At 42.9% G+C, this 20724-nt stretch overlaps 1 protein-coding gene across 1 annotated transcript; it reads right to left on the reverse strand.

The window, feature by feature from the left end:
• Positions 1-3727: 3727 nt before the first annotated feature.
• LOC311488204 (uncharacterized protein) lies at positions 3728-11552 on the reverse strand. The gene is made up of 2 exons (XM_084544757.1): positions 5414-11552; positions 3728-5306 (listed from the first exon to the last, which is right to left on the reverse strand). Exon 1 carries the CDS (start codon positions 11411-11413, stop codon positions 5762-5764), a length of 5652 nt encoding a protein of 1883 aa, XP_084400883.1. The 5' UTR covers positions 11414-11552; the 3' UTR covers positions 3728-5306; positions 5414-5761.
• Between the last annotated feature and the right edge of the window lie 9172 nt (positions 11553-20724).

The raw sequence follows: 20724 nt of genomic DNA on the forward strand, positions 1-20724 counted from the left end.
GGTGGGGGGGGTTGGAGTGGGGGGGTCATAATGTCAGGTTCTGGCCCCCTACAGTACTGCAGTAATGGTTTGAGGGGGTTTTAATGTTTTGGCAGATCCTGTTATCCACTGAGAACTCTTTTCCCGCCACTCGGGTCTGGTTGTCATGGCTACCAGGGTCAACTGCTGCTCCTTCTCCTTCTCCCTCTCACCTCTGCCTGAGTCAGAGGGAAAGTGCAGACTAGGATTTGCCCTCCGAACAAATGCTTGTATCTCAAAAACTACAAGTGCTATCGAGAAAACAAACACATCGTGAGCGTCAGCCAAGGGTTTTCTACAATTTAGTGTTGTCGCCACGCGCGTACTGCCAAAATTGTGGCCGTAGTCGTTTTGGAAAGAAAGTATGCGACACGAAAAATCGTCGAGAAATCCCTCTCGATTTCCACATACACACACATGGGGAAAAATTCGAAAAGCTGTCGCCGCACTCCTCTCTCAGAGGAGCCTCCAGTCCAAACCGTACGTCCCACACATATCAAACCAACACCATCTTAAAGCCAACAAAAATCCCTACGTTTTTATGTATTTTTTATCTCTGTACCTCAAAAACTGTGGCCACCACGTGAGATTGAACCTTTTTTTTTCAGAATATCACCGAAACTCTGAAGTTAGAGTGAGGCTCAGAGGGAGGGATTTTTAATTTTTTTCCCCAAATTTCACCAAACGTAAACTGCGACCCTGACCAAACCGTAAAAGGTATCGAAACGCCGTTTTCAGGAAGAGAAAGCTACACTTCCCGTGCCTCGTACAAACTTCCAAGCAAGTTCCTACTACAAAGCATGGCCGAGTAATCACTCGACAAAGCCAAGCTGTAAATTTTGGAATGTTGCCGCTTTTTTCGGGCTTCTCCATTCATTTCAATGGGAAATTTATCGCGTTTTTTTCGCGACTACGTCGCGAAAAAATCTTGTTTGGAAGAACTGTATAGAAGCACACCGAGTCCGATCGAGACGCACGTTTTGATGTATTTTGTGTCTGTGTGCGACGAACGGTATTTGAGTTGAAAAGTTTCGAAAATCGGCCGTAGGAAAAAGTTTAATAATAACTAGACAATTCCCCTGCGGGAAATCGCGAGAGTGATGCAGTGGCCGCAGCAGTCTGCGATACCATGCTTTATTGCTGCGACAGTACGATGCTACGATGCTATGATGATGCTACTATGCCAAGATGCTACTACAATGCTATGATGCTAAGATACTAAGATGCTATGATACTAAGATGCTACAAAGCTAAGATACTATGTTGCTACGATGCTAAGATGCTACAATGCAATTATACTAAGATGCTATGATGCTTTAATGATCACCTGTTCATATAGTCATAATATAATCCTGGTGAAAATATTTGCGACTTACGTTGCAAATAATTTCATGTTTGACTACAAAAAGTAATGGTCACGTCAAGACAGGTATGAAAGTATTCGCGACTTACGTCGCGAATGTCTTTACTAAGTAGCATGTCTTTACTACCATGAGCAGCAGCTATAACAAAAAGCACAACTCAAATAGTCATTTAAGGCCTGGTTCCTTCTGACTGGATGGGTGTGAGTTTGATGTCATGCAGGGTACAACAAACCAAACAGGATGAGGAGGATGCAGTAGGCCTGGCTGAGAGAGAGAGACACTGAGAAGGGTCGTCCTTTATGCTTCGCCTTCTACAAACTGAAGGGCAGGTACAGGCAGCAGAGCCCTCCCAGCTCCACCTGAAAGCCAGCATCAAATAAGGAAGAGAGTGGGAGGGATCTCACTAGGATCCCCAGACAAAGAACGAGCAAATCGTAACAATTGATCGTTAATCATAATAATTTTAACAATAAAACTCATTACTCCTACCTGAGCAATAGTTTAACAGTTTACGGCACAGTCTTACAGTTAGAAAAACAATAATATTAAACTTAACACATCCAGGCTGTAACAAGGAACCAGCGATGAAGTGAAGACCTTCAAATTGTCCTGCGAGTCCAGCTCTTTGTCTCATGTTGGACGTCACTGCAGTCTGTCTGGATCAGCTGGAGGAAAACTATAGGCAGACAAATAGACATGTCAAATAATGTTATGTAACATACTTAATATAACTCTTATGAGTGTTCAACAGCTCATTATTTATTTAATTAAAAACATCATATTATATTAAATTACTCCAATTATATATATACTGTCATTAACGTTGTTGCAAGCCATAAATGTTTCCTACTTTATGTGGTGGAATAATATATTTTTCAGTTTGACAGTTTCATTTAAAAATATCTTCCCTTTAAATTGTAAAACTTCAACATTATTACTGTGATAAGCACCCGCTAGCAAGGCGGCGAATTAGCCGGCGGCTAACCCCACTAGCCTCCGCGTTAGCTCACGGCTAACTGCCGCGGCTAATTCGTGTTTAACTCCCGCGGGTCCGCGGTTAAATCCCGGTTAGCTAGCGGTTAGTTAGCGGTTAGCTCGAGGCTAACTCCGCGGTTGAGTCCGCGGCGTTAAGGTAGCGGCTAGCTAGCTCCGTTAGCTCCGCTAGCTTGCTAACATACATGCGCTATGCTGGAAGGCTAGTCGTCGGCTAAATCACTGGGCGGCTAGTCGTTAGCGTCTGTTAGCAGTTGAGCTATTCACTGACCTAATAAGATGAAGGAAACGGGTCAGGGATGTTGTGTCAGGAGTTTCAGCAAAGCAGCCAGATATAATTTGTGTTTAAAATAAAGGAAAAGGTCACAATGTCAGGTTCTGGCCCCCTACAGTACTGCAGTAATGGTTTGGGGGGTTTTAATGTTTTGGCAGATCATGTTTTCCACTGAGAGCTCTTTTCCCGCCTCTCGTCCCCAGCAGCTGCGTGTGTGAACGTGTGTAAGCTGGTTGGGGTCTGGTTGTCATGGCTACCAGGGTCAACTGCTCCTGTTAGAATGTCAGTTGGAAGACGGGGAAAGAGAGAGAAAATGCTGAAAAATCGCCTCGAACAGGAAGGACTTGTGGCCAAACCGTATTTCCAATCATTGAACCGACTTAACTTTGGGCATCTTGAGGCTTTCCTGAACGTCTAGATGTGTAATTTGTGGGTAAAATGAAGAAATGTGACCTATTCTAAGCGATTCAAAGAAAGGTTACGTCTGCTTTCCTCCAGAAATTTCCCTGCCTTTTTAACATGGCAGTCTATGGAGCTGTGGGTGGGTGTTGCTGGCGCATCTTTGTGTCTGACGCCAAAACTATAAGACTTACAGCTTTAGCAGACGAATTTGAGTGAGAAGACACATTTTCCTACGTTTCTATGTATAAATTATGTCTGTCGTGTGAAATTTGTGGCCACGGGAGCAGTTTCTGTGCAGTTTTTTGACTAACTTTCTTCTCCCCTCCTCACTCTAGCTGATGATGTCATCCACTCTAGCACAAACATTCCGCGCAATACACACCCATTATAAACCCTGAAATTTGAGTAAAAACCTACACAACTCTGAGGCTTCATAGTTTAAAAACGGTAAAAGTTGTCGATAAGTGAAGTGAATCTCTGAAGAGAAGGCAAGAGTACCTACGTTTTAAAGTTCAAATGAAGTCTCTCGGTTAAAGTATGCCAGAGCAGTTCATTGTTGAAAATGTCTGTTGAATTTTTTTTTTTTCGGGCTTCTCCATTCATTTCAATTGGGAAATTTGTCGCAGTTTTTTCGCGACTACGTCGCGAAAAAATCTTGTTTGAAAGAACTGTATAGAAGCACACCGAGTCCGATCGAGACGCACGTTTTGATGTATTTTGTGTCTGTGTGCGACGAACGGTATTTGAGTTGAAAGGTTTCGAAAATGCGTAGGAAAAAGTTTAATAATAACTAGACAATTCCCCTGCGGGAAATCGCGAGAGTGATGCAGTGGCCGCAGCAGTCTGCGATACCATGCTATATTGCTGTGATAGTACGATGCTACGATGCTACGATGATGCTACTATGCCAAGATGCTAAGATGCTAAGATGCTATGATACTAAGATGCTACAAAGCTAAGATACTATGTTGCTATGATGCTAAGATGCTACAATGCAATTATACTAAGATGCTATGATGCTAAGATACTACAATGCTAAGATGCTTTAATGATGCTACAATGCTATGATGCTAAGATGCTACAATGCCAATTTGCCACAATGCTATCATGCTACCATGCTACCATGCTATGATGCTAAGATGCTTTAATGATGCTACAATGCTATGATGCTAAGATGCTTTAATGATGCTACCATGCTATGATGCTAAGATGCTTTAATGATGCTACCATGCTATGATGCTATGATGCTACAATGCCAATTTGCTACAATGCTATCATGCTACCATACTATGATGCTAACATGCTTTCATGATGCTAAAATGCTATGATGCTAAGATGCTACAATGCCAATTCGCTACAATGCTATGATGCTACAATGCTAAGATGTTTAAATGATGCTTTAATGCTAAGATGCTAAAATGCTATAATATACCTTTAACTAAGCTGAAACTATAAGATAAGTGATAAAACAGCCATAAACAGACAGTTTGCAACAGAAATTAAGTTTATTTTTCAACAAAACAATCAAGGAACACGAAAACATCTGATGAGTCGGTAAAAAACGTTAATCTAACAAGAAACAAAGTTGTAAAAACACGGCCACCGAACCCATCACGAAACTAAAGATACAAAGGAAAAAAAAAAGTCCTCTGGACGTCTTCTTCCTGGATCTTGGGTCCTTGATCCTGGATTTAAAAGATCAATAAGTTAGAGGTTTCAAATCATCATGGAGACATTTGATCACAAACTTAATGAAATATTACTTCCCTTATTGTTGTTGTGTTGCTGTCTTCTGGACGTCTTCTTCCTAGATCTAGTTCACACAATTTAAACAAAAACAGACATAAGTTAAAGGTTCAAAACATTAAGTTAAAACATTTGATCAAAAAATGTGAAATATTACTTCCCTTATTGTTGTTGTGTTGCTGTCATCTGGACGTCTTTTTCCTAGATCTAGTTCACACAATTTAAACAAAAACAGACATAAGTTAAAGGTTCAAAACATTAAGTTAAAACATTTGATCAAAAAATGTGAAATATTACTTCCCTTATTGTTGTTGTGTTGCTGTCATCTGGGCGTCTTCTTCCTAGATCTAGTTCACACAATTTAAACAAAAACAGACATAAGTTAAAGGCTCAAAACATTAGTTAAAACATTTGATCAAAAAATGTGAAATATTACTTCCCTTTTTTTTGGTGTTGGTTTGCTGTCTCTACTGGAGAGAGATCAGCTGTGGTCCTCTTGATGTCTCCTTCTGTTGAACATGAATGACAGTAAAGACAGAACAGACAGACAGGAGAAGAGAAGGGAGGTTAGTTCAAATATTCAATGTGATTAATCATTTTAAAGAGAGATACTCACCTTTTGATGGACCTGGTTGACACGTAGATTGTCGACCTGTAACTTACATGATTTAATTTACAATACATGATTTACATTATTTAGGTTAGCTAATGTAATTTAAATAATTACATTAGCTAAGCTAATTACAAAATATTTAACATTATACATTGAAAGCCGTTCTCATCATCTCAATAGATGATGAGAACGGCTTGATAAGATAATGCTGACCCCTTTGTTACATTAATAAATATAAAAAAACACTACATCAATACATGATTCAACTATTTCCAGCCAACACATGCCATTACAACATCATGATTAAAGTCACACTTACTTTTCTATGGACCATGTGTTGGCTGGAGAGACTTAGTCAGTCAAAATACAATAGACTGGACTGTGGTAACTGTAATAAGTTTGGAGAACACCTGATTGAAGACATTTATCAGGATGTGAAATATAAATGTGATCAATCAGAGTGTTCTTCTCAGTGGTGGATTCACTAATTAGTTGAGTGTAACCTCTGGCCTGAAACAAGTCTTTTATACTTTTTTTGCCTTTACTGAGGAGATCCTCATTAAAGTCGCCACAAACAATGATGGGCTGGTGATTTATCACGTCCAATGAGTCTAAGAGGTTTCTCAAGTTTTGTAAGAACATAGACCATCGGAAATTTGGTGGTTTGTAAACAGTCGCTAAAAGTAGTTTGACTGGAGCCTCAATTTTGATGACAACAAACTCCAAATCAGTGACCTGGTGCATGTACCTGCGAGGCTCTGCTTGCACGTTGCCTCTACAGTACACTGCAACTCCACCTCCATCTTTTCGAGCCATGTCCACACAGCTGTTGTAAGACAGCAACCTACTGCGTGTGAACATGGTGTATCCCTCCAGGTCGAAAATTGGGGATACAGAGGACCCTGACAAATGTGTCTCTGTGAGGCACAGCACGTCTGCTAGTTGCAGTTCGTGATGAGCCTTCAGGTCTGAAATGTGGGACGGAAGTCCCTGAGTATTGTGGTGGATGATTGTCAAGGTCTTTGGAGTTTGTTCCATCAATCTATAAAATGCTAACAATGGTCGACAGCTCTGGAAAGAGGCTTGAGGCATACTTTCCAGAGCTGTCTTGATTTCGGGGTCAGCATATATCTTTTTCTCGTCGAAGTCACAGATAGTGAGACCTCCCAGCGAAGTTGTGCGGCTGAGCGCTACATAAGCCATGCCCGGTTCAAACACGCGCTTCAGACACACAACCGCTGACGCCATCGTCATACCTTGAACTTTGTGGGCCGTACACGCAAAAGCCAACTTCATGGGGAACTGGCGCCGAATGACCCCTTTTGTGTTACTCAGGCTCTCCTCAGATCTTTCAATGTAGGCCAGATTGTCTGAGGGACCCAAGATCTTTTTGCGGAATCTCTGTCCTGCTGTGGGATTGTCCAGCTCGAGTCCAATTAACTTAACAGACTTTGGCTCGCTGTCCGTCATTACAATGTGCGAGATGGTTCCGAATGTTCCATTAACAATTCCGTCCTCCACGTCGAGATTCCTGGTCAACATAACGCGTACTCCTGGAGCAGCCACTATGTTGTCAGGCAAATCTCGCTTGGTGCCGTTAACGTTCGACACTATCGTCATGCAGCCGGTCGTAGGCATTTTCCTATAATCCCGAGCTGCGATGTCGATAGCGTCGTCGTGGAGGGAGGCTACAGTACCAGAGTTGTGACGGTCAACTTCTTTGTTGGTAGCAAAAATGTGTAGCCTATCTACTGGACAATCTTTGACGTCAGCCACTGCCTGTGTGAGCAACTCTCTGTCCTCATCACTCAAAGGATCCAGCTTTTGCTTCACTCTGAGGCGGTTCAAGAGTTCAGCAAAAGCTCGATCGTCCTTCTGTCGCATGATCTCTGTAAGGATGACCATCTTGAAGTGATCCTTCCAGAGATCAAACTCAGTCTCCTCATACACACACAGTGGCTTGGCTCTGCCTAAAGGCGGCAGTTGGTAAAAGTCACCAACAGCGAGGACAGAAATCCCCCCGAACGGCTTCCTGTTTCCTCGGATCTGTTGAAAACGCCAGTTGACGTAAGCAAACAGCTCCTTGGAAACCATGGAGACCTCATCGATGATGAGAATCTCCGCGTTGGAAAGTGTCGCTCGGACCTCATCCAGGGCGTTGCCGAGACCTTGATACGGTGCCTTCAAGGACCTCGGCAGTTTGAGCAGTGAGTGCAACGTGACGCCTGAAATGTTGAAGGCTGCTGTGCCAGTGAAGGCAGTCAGCAGCACTGCAGGCTGCGTCATGTCTGCTTGGTCCCTGAATCTGGGGAGCTCACGCAGAATCCTCGTTGCCTCCTGGTGAACGCACTTGATTACGTGCGATTTACCACAGCCAGCTCCCCCTGTCAAAAAGTAATAAAACGGCTCTACATCGCGGCCCCACACCAGCTCAAAGCACCACTGACGAATGCTGTAGAAGATAGAAGCCTGCGTTTCGTTCAGACTTTGATACATTTTTCTAACAAAGTCTGGACTCAACTGCGGCGCTTCTATCCTCGGCATGGAGCTCCCCCTATCTCTAGTGACCTGAAACTCTGGGACCTCTCCTGGGTCTTCGTGCTCGGCAGGTTGTCGCTCTGCAAGACACTCTAACCGTTCAGCTTCTACTTCAGGCGCAAAACAGTTCCACTCATTAACTATAGGGCCCAGCACCTGATACTGTTCTAACGCTTCGTCGATCCTTTTACCCTGACCTTCGTAGCGTTTTTTGTTACGGGTTACGAGATCTCTAACACTCATACCCGGGATCTCGCCACACGTATAAAACTGCTCATAAGTGGGGTTAGCTTCATCTCTCAGGTCGTCATCAGATCGGTGTGGGAGATAAAGTTTGAGCAGTCGTCTATAAAACTTCTCAGGAGCTTTCTTCTCTGAGAACCGAGGAAATCTGATAATTGCCGGCTTTCCAGCAGTTCTTTTCTGAATAAAGCCCATTTCATTCAGGAGGGGGATGGCGCTTTTACTTTTAGTTTGCTCACCGTACAGCACCCTGTACTCTGACGCAAACTCGGCCATGCACATACGCGCAAACTCAGCACCGCGAGGTCTGTTGACGTATTTTTCTGGCAGGCCGGACATCCACACCTCCTCTGAACCCGGTTCCATCTGTTGGAGTCTACCGATAGGGTGACTCATCCTCAGACCGTCCTCGTCGGTCTGAAGGAACACCACGGTCCGGGAGCACCTCTTCAGCCGTAAGCTGCAGGTGCGAGCAACAGCCTCTTGAGCGCTGACTTCCCTATGTTTAGCATAGGCCTGCATGATCTGCTTCATTTCGTCACGCTCGTTAACATTGGACTGTTTAACATTTCCGATGACGTTCTTAAGGAATTGCGTCATCTCGTGCTCCGGCTTGGACACGTAGGACATCATGTACATTATGCAGCTATAATCGTCCACAACGTACTGAATGTCCATGTTGGCGTTCCAGGCTCGGAGCAGGTCTGGGTTATAGGCGTTAACCCAGCAATCGTTTGGATGCCGCTTCAGGATCACGACATGGCTGCTCGCCAGGCGGTGGACAAGGGCTCGGTATTCCGTGTACGTCAAGCCGCACTGGTCGAGCAAGTCTGTCAAACTACTGAATGAAGCGTTTGCATCCAAGAGCAAGTCTCTAACTTGCTGAAGTTTGACTTTGGCTTCCTTTCGCTTCTTAGCGAGTGCCCGCTTCTGCTCCAGTATTCTGGCGACCTCATCTTGGTTCTGGTCTTGATCTAAAGGTTTTGAGGTGCCAGCACTAATGGGGGGTCTAGTGATGAATGTATCATCCATGGGCTGCTTCGGGAAGCCAAACCTACAGGCAACGTTGCCTTTTTTGCAGGACTTGGAATGTTTCCTGCTGTGAACCTGAACCTCTGAGACAATTCTGTGGAGCTCCAGGTCTGTCTCAGGATCAGGCATCTTGCATGTTATGTACCTATCTATGAAAGCCGCGACCTTCTGGTCGGACTCTTCTTCAAATTTAGGTGCATTTTTAATCCAAATTAGCATGTGGATGTGGGGACTTCCTCTAGCCTGGAACTCAACCCTATAAAAATAATCCTCCACCTCGCCAATGGGCTGCGCTGGTGAGAGGAGAAGGTTGGTCATCAGAGCGTCGACTCTCTTTTCAAACATGCGCATTACTGTGACCGGATTGCTCCGCAGAATGTCGCACTTTGATTTCCAGTCGAGCTCTGAAAAGTCCCCGTGTTCTCCCTGCTGAGCTTTGATGACCTCTATGACCTCAGGCCATCTCATCTCAGCAGCCGAGAACGTGACAAAAAATGTGGGTTTGCCTATTTGTCGCACCATGGCGTGGACGTCTTTCAGAGTCTTGGTCCAATAGGCTGGAGTGCCTCTGAGAGGCTGCATGAAGCGAGTTGCATCTTGGCTCATAATGAGCCGCTGCACCTCGTCTTGGTCCAGGAGCATGAGGTTGTTAATACGACGGCCGTCTCTAGCTCTGGACTTTCCTTTGCGCATCTGAATTGACATGCTGTTTGTCGCCAGGTGGGTTTCTGTGACAAACTGCGCAAAGAAAAGGTAGCTTTGGTCGCTAGCGAAACGTGTATCGACAGCAAACAACCTGCAGTTAAAATACATGCTAGGTGACAGGGAGAAGGTTCTGGGTTCATCCAGTGTGTTCTCTCCTGTCGGGAATTGCACAGGGAAAGCCATGGCTTCAAGCTTTGGTATGGTGAAGAAGCCTACTGGTCTGTTGCCCTGGGCGGGGGCAATGCTAAATATTCCATCACCATACGAAAGACTCTCCTGTGCAATGTCAGGCGGCTGCATACACGTGTCCAGAGTCAGGCCAGGCCTCAGCTCCTCCTGTTCGTCGTCAGCTCCCTGAGGCTGCTGACTTCTACTAGAGTCTGGGTCGTTCTGACTAGAAAAAACTTCCTCTAAGTCTTTGTCCATGTCTGGGTCTGGCTGCTGCCTTTGTGGTTGGTCTGGGTCGTTTTTCCTATTAAAGACCTCCTCGAGGTCCACGTCTGCCTCAATGTCTCCCTGATGCTGCTCTGACTGAGCAGCATCAGCAACATTGAGTTGTGAGTCGTCATCGTCGACTGACTCATCAAAAACAACACTATCGTCTATGGATACATCCTGATACTCAGAATGTATCCTTTTAAGTGTGGCGAGACTAGCTAATACATTTCTCATATTAACAGTATAAAAGTGCTGGTAGCCCTTGTAGTTAATGCGCCTCTTTAATTTAACCTGAAGTAGTTGTGACTCAGATCTGGGTCTTGGGAGACTGTTGACTGTTGCTTCCACCTCTGATGGAACACAGACAACAGCTCCATGGACTGCTTTTTGTTGTCCTTTCGGCAGAGCGACAACCTTAGCAAAAGGCAGTATTTTAGCAATTAGCTGCCTCTCGAGCACGTTGAGCCTCGCTAACTCTGGGGGGATGGGCGACAACTCTAAGTTGTTCGCCGTCGCAACCGGTGGCATCCGTCCTCTCTTCAAGTGGCTGTCACACGTGTGACAGATCCACTCTTTTAGTCGCTCGTGTGTAACAGAGCAATGTGCAGCGCAGTCGTTGTCACAAAAGTGGACATAGTTTCCTGTTAAACAGGATGCTGCCACTGCAGGTTTTTGTCTATATTTTTCTCTTTTGCACAATCTGACCTGATTAGGAAACATTGCTCTGTTACACACGGTGCAGACATACGTCGGCCCGTGTCGAATAGTTTCACGAAACACTGTGATGGCGGCTTCCATCACAGGATTTATTAACGGCTGCGGTTGGGGGGGGTTATAGGGCACGATCCTTCTATATTTTTGTTTGATCCTTAATGCGTTTTGCATCTTGTTAAAGATGCAAAAAGTAGCATTTGTTGCGAGTTTAGTTACTCTGCGTTGGATACAGCGTAACCTAAACTCAGGATCATTGTGATACCTTCTATTTAAACTTTCTTTTTTCTTTTGTCTAAGTCTAAGATTAGATTTGTACCTAGTTAACATGTACATTTTCTTTTTGGTACAAAAATCAGGATCTGCCCTATATTTCTGTTTAATGTAATTTTTGTGCCTACTCTGAAAGGCAGGATCCTCCTTATACTTTTCTTTAATATAATTTTTTTGCCTAGTTTGAAAGGCAGGGTCTGCCTTATACTTTTCTTTAATATATTTTTTTTGCCTAGTTTGAAAGGCAGGGTCTGCCTTATACTTTTCTTTAATATATTTTTTTTGCCTAGTTTGAAAGGCAGGATCCTCCTTATACTTTTCTTTAATATAATTTTTTTGCCTAGTTTGAAAGGCAGGGTCTGCCTTATACTTTTCTTTAATATATTTTTTTTGCCTAGTTTGAAAGGCAGGGTCTGCCTTATACTTTTCTTTAATATATTTTTTTTGCCTAGTTTGAAAGGCAGGGTCTGCCTTATACTTTTCTTTAATATATTTTTTTTGCCTAGTTTGAAAGGCAGGGTCTGCCTTATACTTTTCTTTAATATATTTTTTTTGCCTAGTTTGAAAGGCAGGGTCTGCCTTATACTTTTCTTTAATATATTTTTTTTGCCTAGTTTGAAAGGCAGGATCCATGTTATATTTCTCTGTAAAAAATTTTTTCTTCCTGCTCTGGAAAGCAGGATCGGCCCTGTATTTGTCTGTATAATGTTTTTTTCTACTGCTCCGGAATGTTGGGTCTTCCTTATATTTTTGATTAAGTTTTATTTTTTTTGTATTTTTAACTTTTGAATAATAATTTCTGAAAGACAGTAACCGTTGTTTCCTATGATTACTGTCTTGGGAATGTTTTATTTTGTTTGCTTCTATTTTTTTAATTCCAAATTCCGGGCAGTTGTCATACCTATTTTTTTCATTAATGTTTTTTTCACATTTGATAACATGGCTGTCACTTTCCCTCCTTTTAACTTTTTGTCTTCGTTGTTTACCTAATTTACCTAGTTTTATGACTGGAGGGAGAGCTGTCCTGGAGACTTCTAAATCTACTTCTACCGTCGGTTGTTGAAGACCTTCACTGGAACCGACGGCTTCAAATGACACAGGCACAAGCTCATAGCTGGCAGAAGGTCCACGATCAGCAAAGAGGTTGTGCAGGTGTTCAGCCAGGTCACTGATTTCAGTGAAGGTCTTCATGATTGCAGTTCCGTTGAATTTTGGAAAACCTGCCGAATCTCTGGTGTGTGAATCAAACACACCATACGTCCCTGTTTGGGTACGGAACACTGCAATGCATTCTGGATTTACTATGATAAACGCATGCCTCACATCTCCTGACAGACACTGCAGCTCTTCAGCAAGGGAAATTAAGTTGCCGTTTCCGTCGCTGGAGGCTTTGACGGTTCCACATTTAACTTCGCACATGTGGACATCGTACATTGCAGTGTCTGTCAGGACTTGTTTAGGCATTTTCTCGACGGTGAGATGATCATTTTCATACCTGTGCTCCAGGATCAGCTGTTGTTTCACTCCTACGTAGAGTGAATCTCCCTGAGCCAGCACTCTATCGAGGGTAGCTGTGTTAAAGCTACAACCCTCATTCTCGAAAGCGAGAAAAGTCAGGGACATGCAGGTACACTGACTGTTCCTAGAGAACTTACTGTACCTCCTGTCCCTCTGACTATGACTAGCCCTAACAGTGACAGCCTGACCCCCACTTACCTGAGTACCTACCTTTATGCTTGCCTGTAAAGATGTTCAATGGTTAATTATTAGTAGGTTAGTCATAATTAATTTTATTAGTCTATTAGTATTAAAATACTATTAATTACTACACATTATTAGTATCAGTATTATTATAGTTAGCTTTATTATTATTACTAGTATTAATAGCAGAAGTAGTAATGAATCAAGTTACATTGTTGTAGAACATCAATTCCAGCAAGTTTTTCAGATCAACTAAACATCTATAAAAAGCTGACACAATCTTACACACATATCATGAGCACACTTGACTAGAACACATTACTGGTATTCTGATCATTATTAATATCTTGGTAAGTTTACCAAGATATTAATAATGATCAAAAAACAAATTAAATCTCTCCTTCATTTCCTCAAGTTTTTTTTATACATTACAGTTTAAAGGAAATTACACTCTCCCTCAAACAAACACTTTATTGAGCCCACGATAAACCAGAAGGTAAATGTTCTTACCTCTTTAGCAGAGGAGGTGGACAGTCCGTCGTCGATGATCCAGGGCCAGGAAGTTGATGAGGGGAACGGTGTCCGGGTCTGTGACAAGTCATAAGACCAGTATTAGAACAAGCACTAAGTTGTTACGAGAAAAGTTTTCTAAATGTCTGTGACAAGTCATAAGACCAGTATTAGAACAAGCACTAAGTTGTTACGAGAAAAGTTTTCTAAATGTATTTTTATTACTCACTTTCTCTGCATTTATGAACTGCAGAGGAAGATGAACCAGGTTAATGTAGTTACAGCTGAATTTACAGTAAACGTTGTGTGTGTGTCAGTTGTGGATTAAATACCTTAGCTGGGCGAGGAGAGGAGCGGGCCACAGCGGTGAGGGAAAGGGAAGGTCCAGCCGGGGAAGGTGTCTGGATCCTGGCCACCTGAGAACAAATCATAACAAGAATTCAGTAGAATGAAGACTTTGATGACATCATCAACTTTATTCAATAGGAATAATATGTACCTTGGCCACCGGTGAACAGGTGGGGGTCTCCGGAGATCCCAGACTGCAGGCCAACCTGGTAGGAGGGGATCCAACCAGCTGTTGACACATGAGAATAGACATGTTAAAATTCACTCAGTGAACACACTGTGTGTTCTGTGTCACATTGTGTGTGTTGTGGCAGATAAAAACGTACATTAGTCACTGTAGTCTGGGGGCGGGGGGTCCTGCGTCGTCTGGCTGCTGCTGGGGAGGCCACCTGCACAGTCAGATAGAACATAGCAACAGTAACTGTAGGGAACAAGGAGAAACTTTACAGCTGAGAAGAATCAGACAACTTACCTTCTTCCGCGCTGGAGGAGACGGGGGGTCCACGACACCAGACAGCTGAGAAGGAGACACTTCCTCCACAGCACGAAGAAGCGTGCTGCTGAACCAAACAGGGTTCAGTGGGAGGAAGGACTCCTTCTCCTGCTGCTGAGTCGCGCTGGCCGGGGAGGGAACCTGGAAAAGTTCACATCACATTTGATTAAATAGGTGCTTTTTAAGACTGTGAACCCGATCTCCAACATGTTCACAAACACATGTAAACACACATGATGATACAACAGTAAAACTTTACTAACCTTGCTGCTCTGACCAACGACCTTCCAACGGAAGGGGTCAGAAGCCAGCGGAGCACGTACCTCTCCCCTCACAACCAGCTTAGGAGAAACCTTCCTAAGTGGCTGTGGAGGAGTAGGAGACACCGGGGGGGGAGGTGGTGTCTCCAGGTACCGCTCCGTCGCGGACCACAGCAGGCTGGTCAGGATGGCCATCCCCTCACGGTCGCTCAGGTGAACCTGCACACATGAACACAAACCCACAAAGACACATACAAAGTTCAGGTATAGAACAGTAGCTCGTGTTGAATGTTTCATATCAACACACAAGACATTATAACAAATTTGACTTTTTCTATCACACATTGATTTTCTACTTACGCCGTCTCTGCTCCAGAGCTCCAGGCGCGTCAGGGGGAAGTACTCCGCCGCAGAGAAGAACCTCACACCTGAAAATACACAAAAGAAAACAACAAGCAATTACAACATGTACCATGAATCACAGACACTTTTAAGTTCTTTTTCCTTGTTTTTATTGACATGATAATTTGTACACACCCATACGAGCCGACACGCGGTGGTACTCCTGGCGAAGAAGGTCCTGGTACGTCTGGTCCTCCGTCAGGCGGGGGGGGAAGTCCACCACAAAGACCTGTAATAAAGCAAAATTTTCCAAAACAAAACATGTTCGCTACCAATTGACATTTTCTTTCAAAATCACACACGTTACAATAAATACACATTAATTTTTTTAAATCTCTTTTTTTAAATCTCATACGTTTAAGCAGAGTCAATGAACTTCGAGTCTTGTTAAACTACTACAAATACAGGACAAGTGAGACATGAAATTAAACTTACCTCTGGCCAACGGCTCCTCACCGCAGTGAGGAAACGGGCGTAGTCGACGGCCGCCTCCTCGATGGTCCTGCTGGCTGTCAGGTTGTTACTAGGAGCAAGAACACAAACAGCATCAGGTGAGAGAGGTACATTAGCATTAAGGACCTCAGTCCGCAACTGAGCGGCATGGGCCCCAGGGGTCGACATGATACCGAACGAATACTTAGTGTCTGGCATCACGGCGAATCCGTCGGCGATGGAGCGCAGGTGGGAGTCCCCGACAATCAGAATGAACTGTAACAACCAAGAAAATGTAATTAGCATGAAAATCATTAATCCCTCTAAACATCAATCACTTTCTTCATAAAGTGGCTAATAATATCACCTTCTTGTCAGGAGACTCCGGTGGGATGACCAACTTGTGGCTCCGTCCAGTGAGCGACGAAGTTGGCCACCGCAGGACCCGATGGCGGTAGCCGGTACCGCGGCCTGTTTAGTAAACGACAAAACACATCACGAGATAACGGTGTTACTGAATTGAAAACAAACCAGGAAATGTCAACAATCATTTGTTAATATGAGTACAACAGGACAGAAAAAAACAGTTTAGAAAGTTAAATACTGATGCTGAATTAATTTATTGATCATTGAGAGATACTCACGAGCACGAACGGGGGGACGAGCTTGAGAGCAGGGTCGGTGGGAAGGCTCCTCTCCGGCCGGGGGGGACGTCTGATGAAACATTAAGACCAAACACATACAGAACTCAGCAGTTAAGGAGAAAACAATAGATGTAACATTTCTAGAGCCATTTTCACGCAGACAGATGTCATTGTGGCACAGAAGCTTATCTACTGTGTAAATACCTCCAGGGGGGAAGGGGTGGACCTCAGCTCCTCCAGGTCGAGCCTCCTCCAGCGCTGCTTCACCGCCATGGAACGTCTGGACTTCCTAGGCATCCTGCTGACAAAAAATAGACAGAAAAAAAAAACAAGACAAAATACTTTTCAAAGTTTAACAGGCTATCAAACCTATCAAACTAACCTAAACCCTAGCCTTTACCTAAACTCTAACTACCTAATGTAAAATAATCTAATCTAAGACAAATTAATGTAATATGTTATATTTAAATTAAATCTGTGTAGATGAAGGTGTGGTGAATGTATGTGTGTGGGTGAGGTGGCGATACTACTCTGCGATGGTTGAGGGCGATGAATCAACTCTCAGCTGTCGAAGCACAGGAACCTTTTAATCCTATCAAAGACAATGCAAAAAAATTGAAATGTCTTTCAATTGTTATAAGTAAGTGTAAGCAACAAGCTAATAACAAAGCAAACACATGTTAAACATCTGTAGTTGTCATAAAGTGTGTGTTTTTGGGCACAATATTTCTATATTATAATAACTATGGATGATAATTATACTACTATATTAATTTATTTTAAACAGTATCATATTATAAGTTTTTTTTTTTCATAAAAACAAATAATTACTATGACAAATAGATATTCCACACAAGCAAAGATAACATCAACTTCAGCAAATGTACAGGATTGTATCAACATCTGAATGAACATTTATTACCAAAAGTAAAAAAAAATAGTCTTGTATCAAAATGCTTTTCTATTTAATGAAGGTATGATGTAAAAGTGTTTAACATATTAGCCTAGCTATTTTAACCAAGCTCTATCTACAGCCAGTTAGCCCCGTTAGCTTTTCATTAGCATAATGGCTGCCGTTCGCGCCACAGCCAGTTAGCTTTGTAGGCTTTTCATTAACACAATAGCGGCCCTTCGGGCCTTTACCGGAGCTCCGTCTACAGCCAGTGAGCTTCGTTAGCCCTTCATTAGCATAATGGCGGCGGTACAGGCCGCTAGCTTAGCTCTGTCTATAGCCAGTTAGCTCCGTTAGCTTTTTAGCTCGGTTTAATGTTCTTGTATTGAAACAAACCAACCGTAAAATCACCAGAAAGTAATATTTAGCTTTAATAATCTCTCTTTTGATAAAGATATATACATATTACCACAGTTAGAGCTGTTTGCTTTTGTCTTTGTTTAATGTTTTATATAGAAAAGGCACAGTCACTTTTACCGAGCTTTTACCGCGGCTTAATATTCTTTAATATAAACACACCGAACATAAATAATTAAATACATTTACAGAATAACGACAGAACAATATCTAGCTTCAATAATATCACTTTTCTTTAACAATTTAATAAAATATTTGTTATCTAAAGAGGAATGAAACGTACACTTACCTCTGCCGAGAAGAAAGGGGAGGAGCAGAATCAGACGAGGGTATTTAACTCCGTAGTAACGGACCTGACCAATCAGAGTCCTCCCCGTGAACACGTCATTGCTACTGTCCAATCAGATGGATGAATTTTTCGCGGGCTTCACAGATTCACAGACACGCACACACATATGCGCGTTCACGATCTCTCTGTCTCTCTCATGGACACAGGTTAGATTCCTGAGCTACGCTATGATCCTGTTATAGATAGATGTGTGTGTGTGTGTGTGTGTGTAAATGTATGCATGTAAATATATATATATACATATTTAGTGTATATATATATATATAAGTATATATACTATTTATTTTAACTCACACTATCCTTTTTTTAAAATTATATCATTAAAGCAAAGGATTATTGTAGCATCATATCATCATATCATCTTAGCATCGCAGTATCAAATCGTTATATCATAGCATCATATCATATCACAGACTGCTGTGGCCACTGCATCACTCTCGCGAATTCCCACGGCTAATTCGTGTTTAACTCCCGCGGGTCCGCGGTTAAATCCCGGTTAGCTAGCGGTTAGTTAGCGGTTAGCTCGAGGCTAACTCCGCGGTTGAGTCCGCGGCGTTAAGGTAGCGGCTAGCTAGCTCCGTTAGCTCCGCTAGCTTGCTAACATACATGAGCTATGCTGGAAGGCTAGTCGTCGGCTAAATCACTGGGCGGCTAGTCGTTAGCGTCTGTTAGCAGTTTAGCTATTCACTGACCTAATAAGATGAAGGAAACGGGTCAGGGATGTTGTGTCAGGAGTTTCAGCAAAGCAGCCAGATATAATTTGTGTTTAAAATAAAGGAAAAGGTCAAACATGAAGTTGTCATTCAGTCAATGAGAAGAGCTATAGCTAAGAGGCCCAGCAGCTGTGTGAAAGGGGGGTTTTAATGTTTTGGCAGATCATGTTTTCCACTGAGAGCTCTTTTCCCGCCTCTCGTCCCCAGCAGCTGCGTGTGTGAACGTGTGTAAGCTGGTTGGGGTCTGGTTGTCATGGCTACCAGGGTCAACTGCTCCTGTTAGAATGTCAGTTGGAAGACGGGGAAAGAGAGAGAAAATGCTGAAAAATCGCCTCGAACAGGAAGGACTTGTGGCCAAACCGTATTTCCAATCATTGAACCGACTTAACTTTGGGCATCTTGAGGCTTTCCTGAACGTCTAGATGTGTAATTTGTAGGTAAAATGAAGAAATGTGACCTATTCAAAGCGATTCAAAGAAAGGTTACGTCTGCTTTCCTCCAGAAATTTCCCTGCCTTTTTAACATGGCAGTCTATGGAGCTGTGGATGGGTGTTGCTGGCGCATCTTTGTGTCTGACGCCAAAACTATAAGACTTACAGCTTTAGCAGACGAATTTGAGTGAGAAGACACATTTTCCTACGTTTCTATGTATAAATTATGTCTGTCGTGTGAAATTTGTGGCCACGGGAGCAGTTTCTGTGCAGTTTTTTGACTAACTTTCTTCTCCCCTCCTCACTCTAGCTGATGATGTCATCCACTCTAGCACAAACATTCCGCGCAATACACACCCATTATAAACCCTGAAATTTGAGTAAAAACCTACACAACTCTGAGGCTTCATAGTTTAAAAACGGTAAAAGTTGTCGCTAAGTGAAGTGAATCTCTGAAGAGAAGGCAAGAGTACCTACGTTTTAAAGTTTAAATGAAGTCTCTCGGTTAAAGTATGCCAGAGCAGTTCATTGTTGAAAATGTCTGTTGAATTATTTTTTTTTTCGGGCTTCTCCATTCATTTCAATTGGGAAATTTGTCGCAGTTTTTTCGCGACTACGTCGCGAAAAAATCTTGTTTGAAAGAACTGTATAGAAGCACACCGAGTCCGATCGAGACGCACGTTTTGATGTATTTTGTGTCTGTGTGCGACGAACGGTATTTGAGTTGAAAGGTTTCGAAAATGCGTAGGAAAAAGTTTAATAATAATAATAATAATAACTAGACAATTCCCCTGCGGGAAATCGCGAGAGTGATGCAGTGGCCGCAGCAGTCTGCGATACCATGCTATATTGCTGTGATAGTACGATGCTACGATGCTATGATGATGCTACTATGCCAAGATGCTACAATGCTATGATGCTAAGATACTAAGATGCTACAAAGCTAAGATACTATGTTGCTACGATGCTAAGATGCTACAATGCAATTATACTAAGATGCTATGATGCTTTAATGATCACCTGTTCATATAGTCATAATATAATCCTGGTGAAAATATTTGCGACTTACGTTGCAAATAATTTCATGTTTGACTACAAAAAGTAATGGTCAGGTCAAGACAGGTATGAAAGTATTCGCGACTTACGTCGCGAATGTCTTTACTAAGTAGCATGTCTTTACTACCATGAGCAGCAGCTATAACAAAAAGCACAACTCAAATAGTCATTTAGGCCTGGTTCCTTCTGACTGGATGGGTGTGAGTTTGATGTCATGCAGGGTACAACAAATCAAACAGGATGAGGAGGATGCAGTAGGCCTGGCTGAGAGAGAGAGACACTGAGAAGGGTCGTCCTTTATGCTTCGCCTTCTACAAACTGAAGGGCAGGTACAGGCAGCAGACCCCTCCCAGCTCCACCTGAAAGCCAGCATCAAATAAGGAAGAGAGTGGGAGGGATCTCACGAGGATCCCCAGACAAAGAACGAGCAAATCGTAACAATTGATCGTTAATCATAATAATTTTAACAATAAAACTCATCACTCCTACCTGAGCAATAGTTTAACAGTTTACGGCACAGTCTTACAGTTAGAAAAACAATAATATTAAACTTAACACATCCAGGCTGTAACAAGGAATCAGCGATGAAGTGAAGACCTTCAAATTGTCCTGCGAGTCCAGCTCTTTGTCTCATGTTGGACGTCACTGCGGTCTGTCTGGATCAGCTGGAGGAAAACTATAGGCAGACAAATAGACATGTCAAATAATGTTATGTAACATACTTAA

This window comes from Chelon labrosus, assembly GCF_963514085.1.
Source record: "Chelon labrosus genome assembly, chromosome: 1".
Lineage (NCBI taxonomy): Eukaryota > Metazoa > Chordata > Actinopteri > Mugiliformes > Mugilidae > Chelon > Chelon labrosus.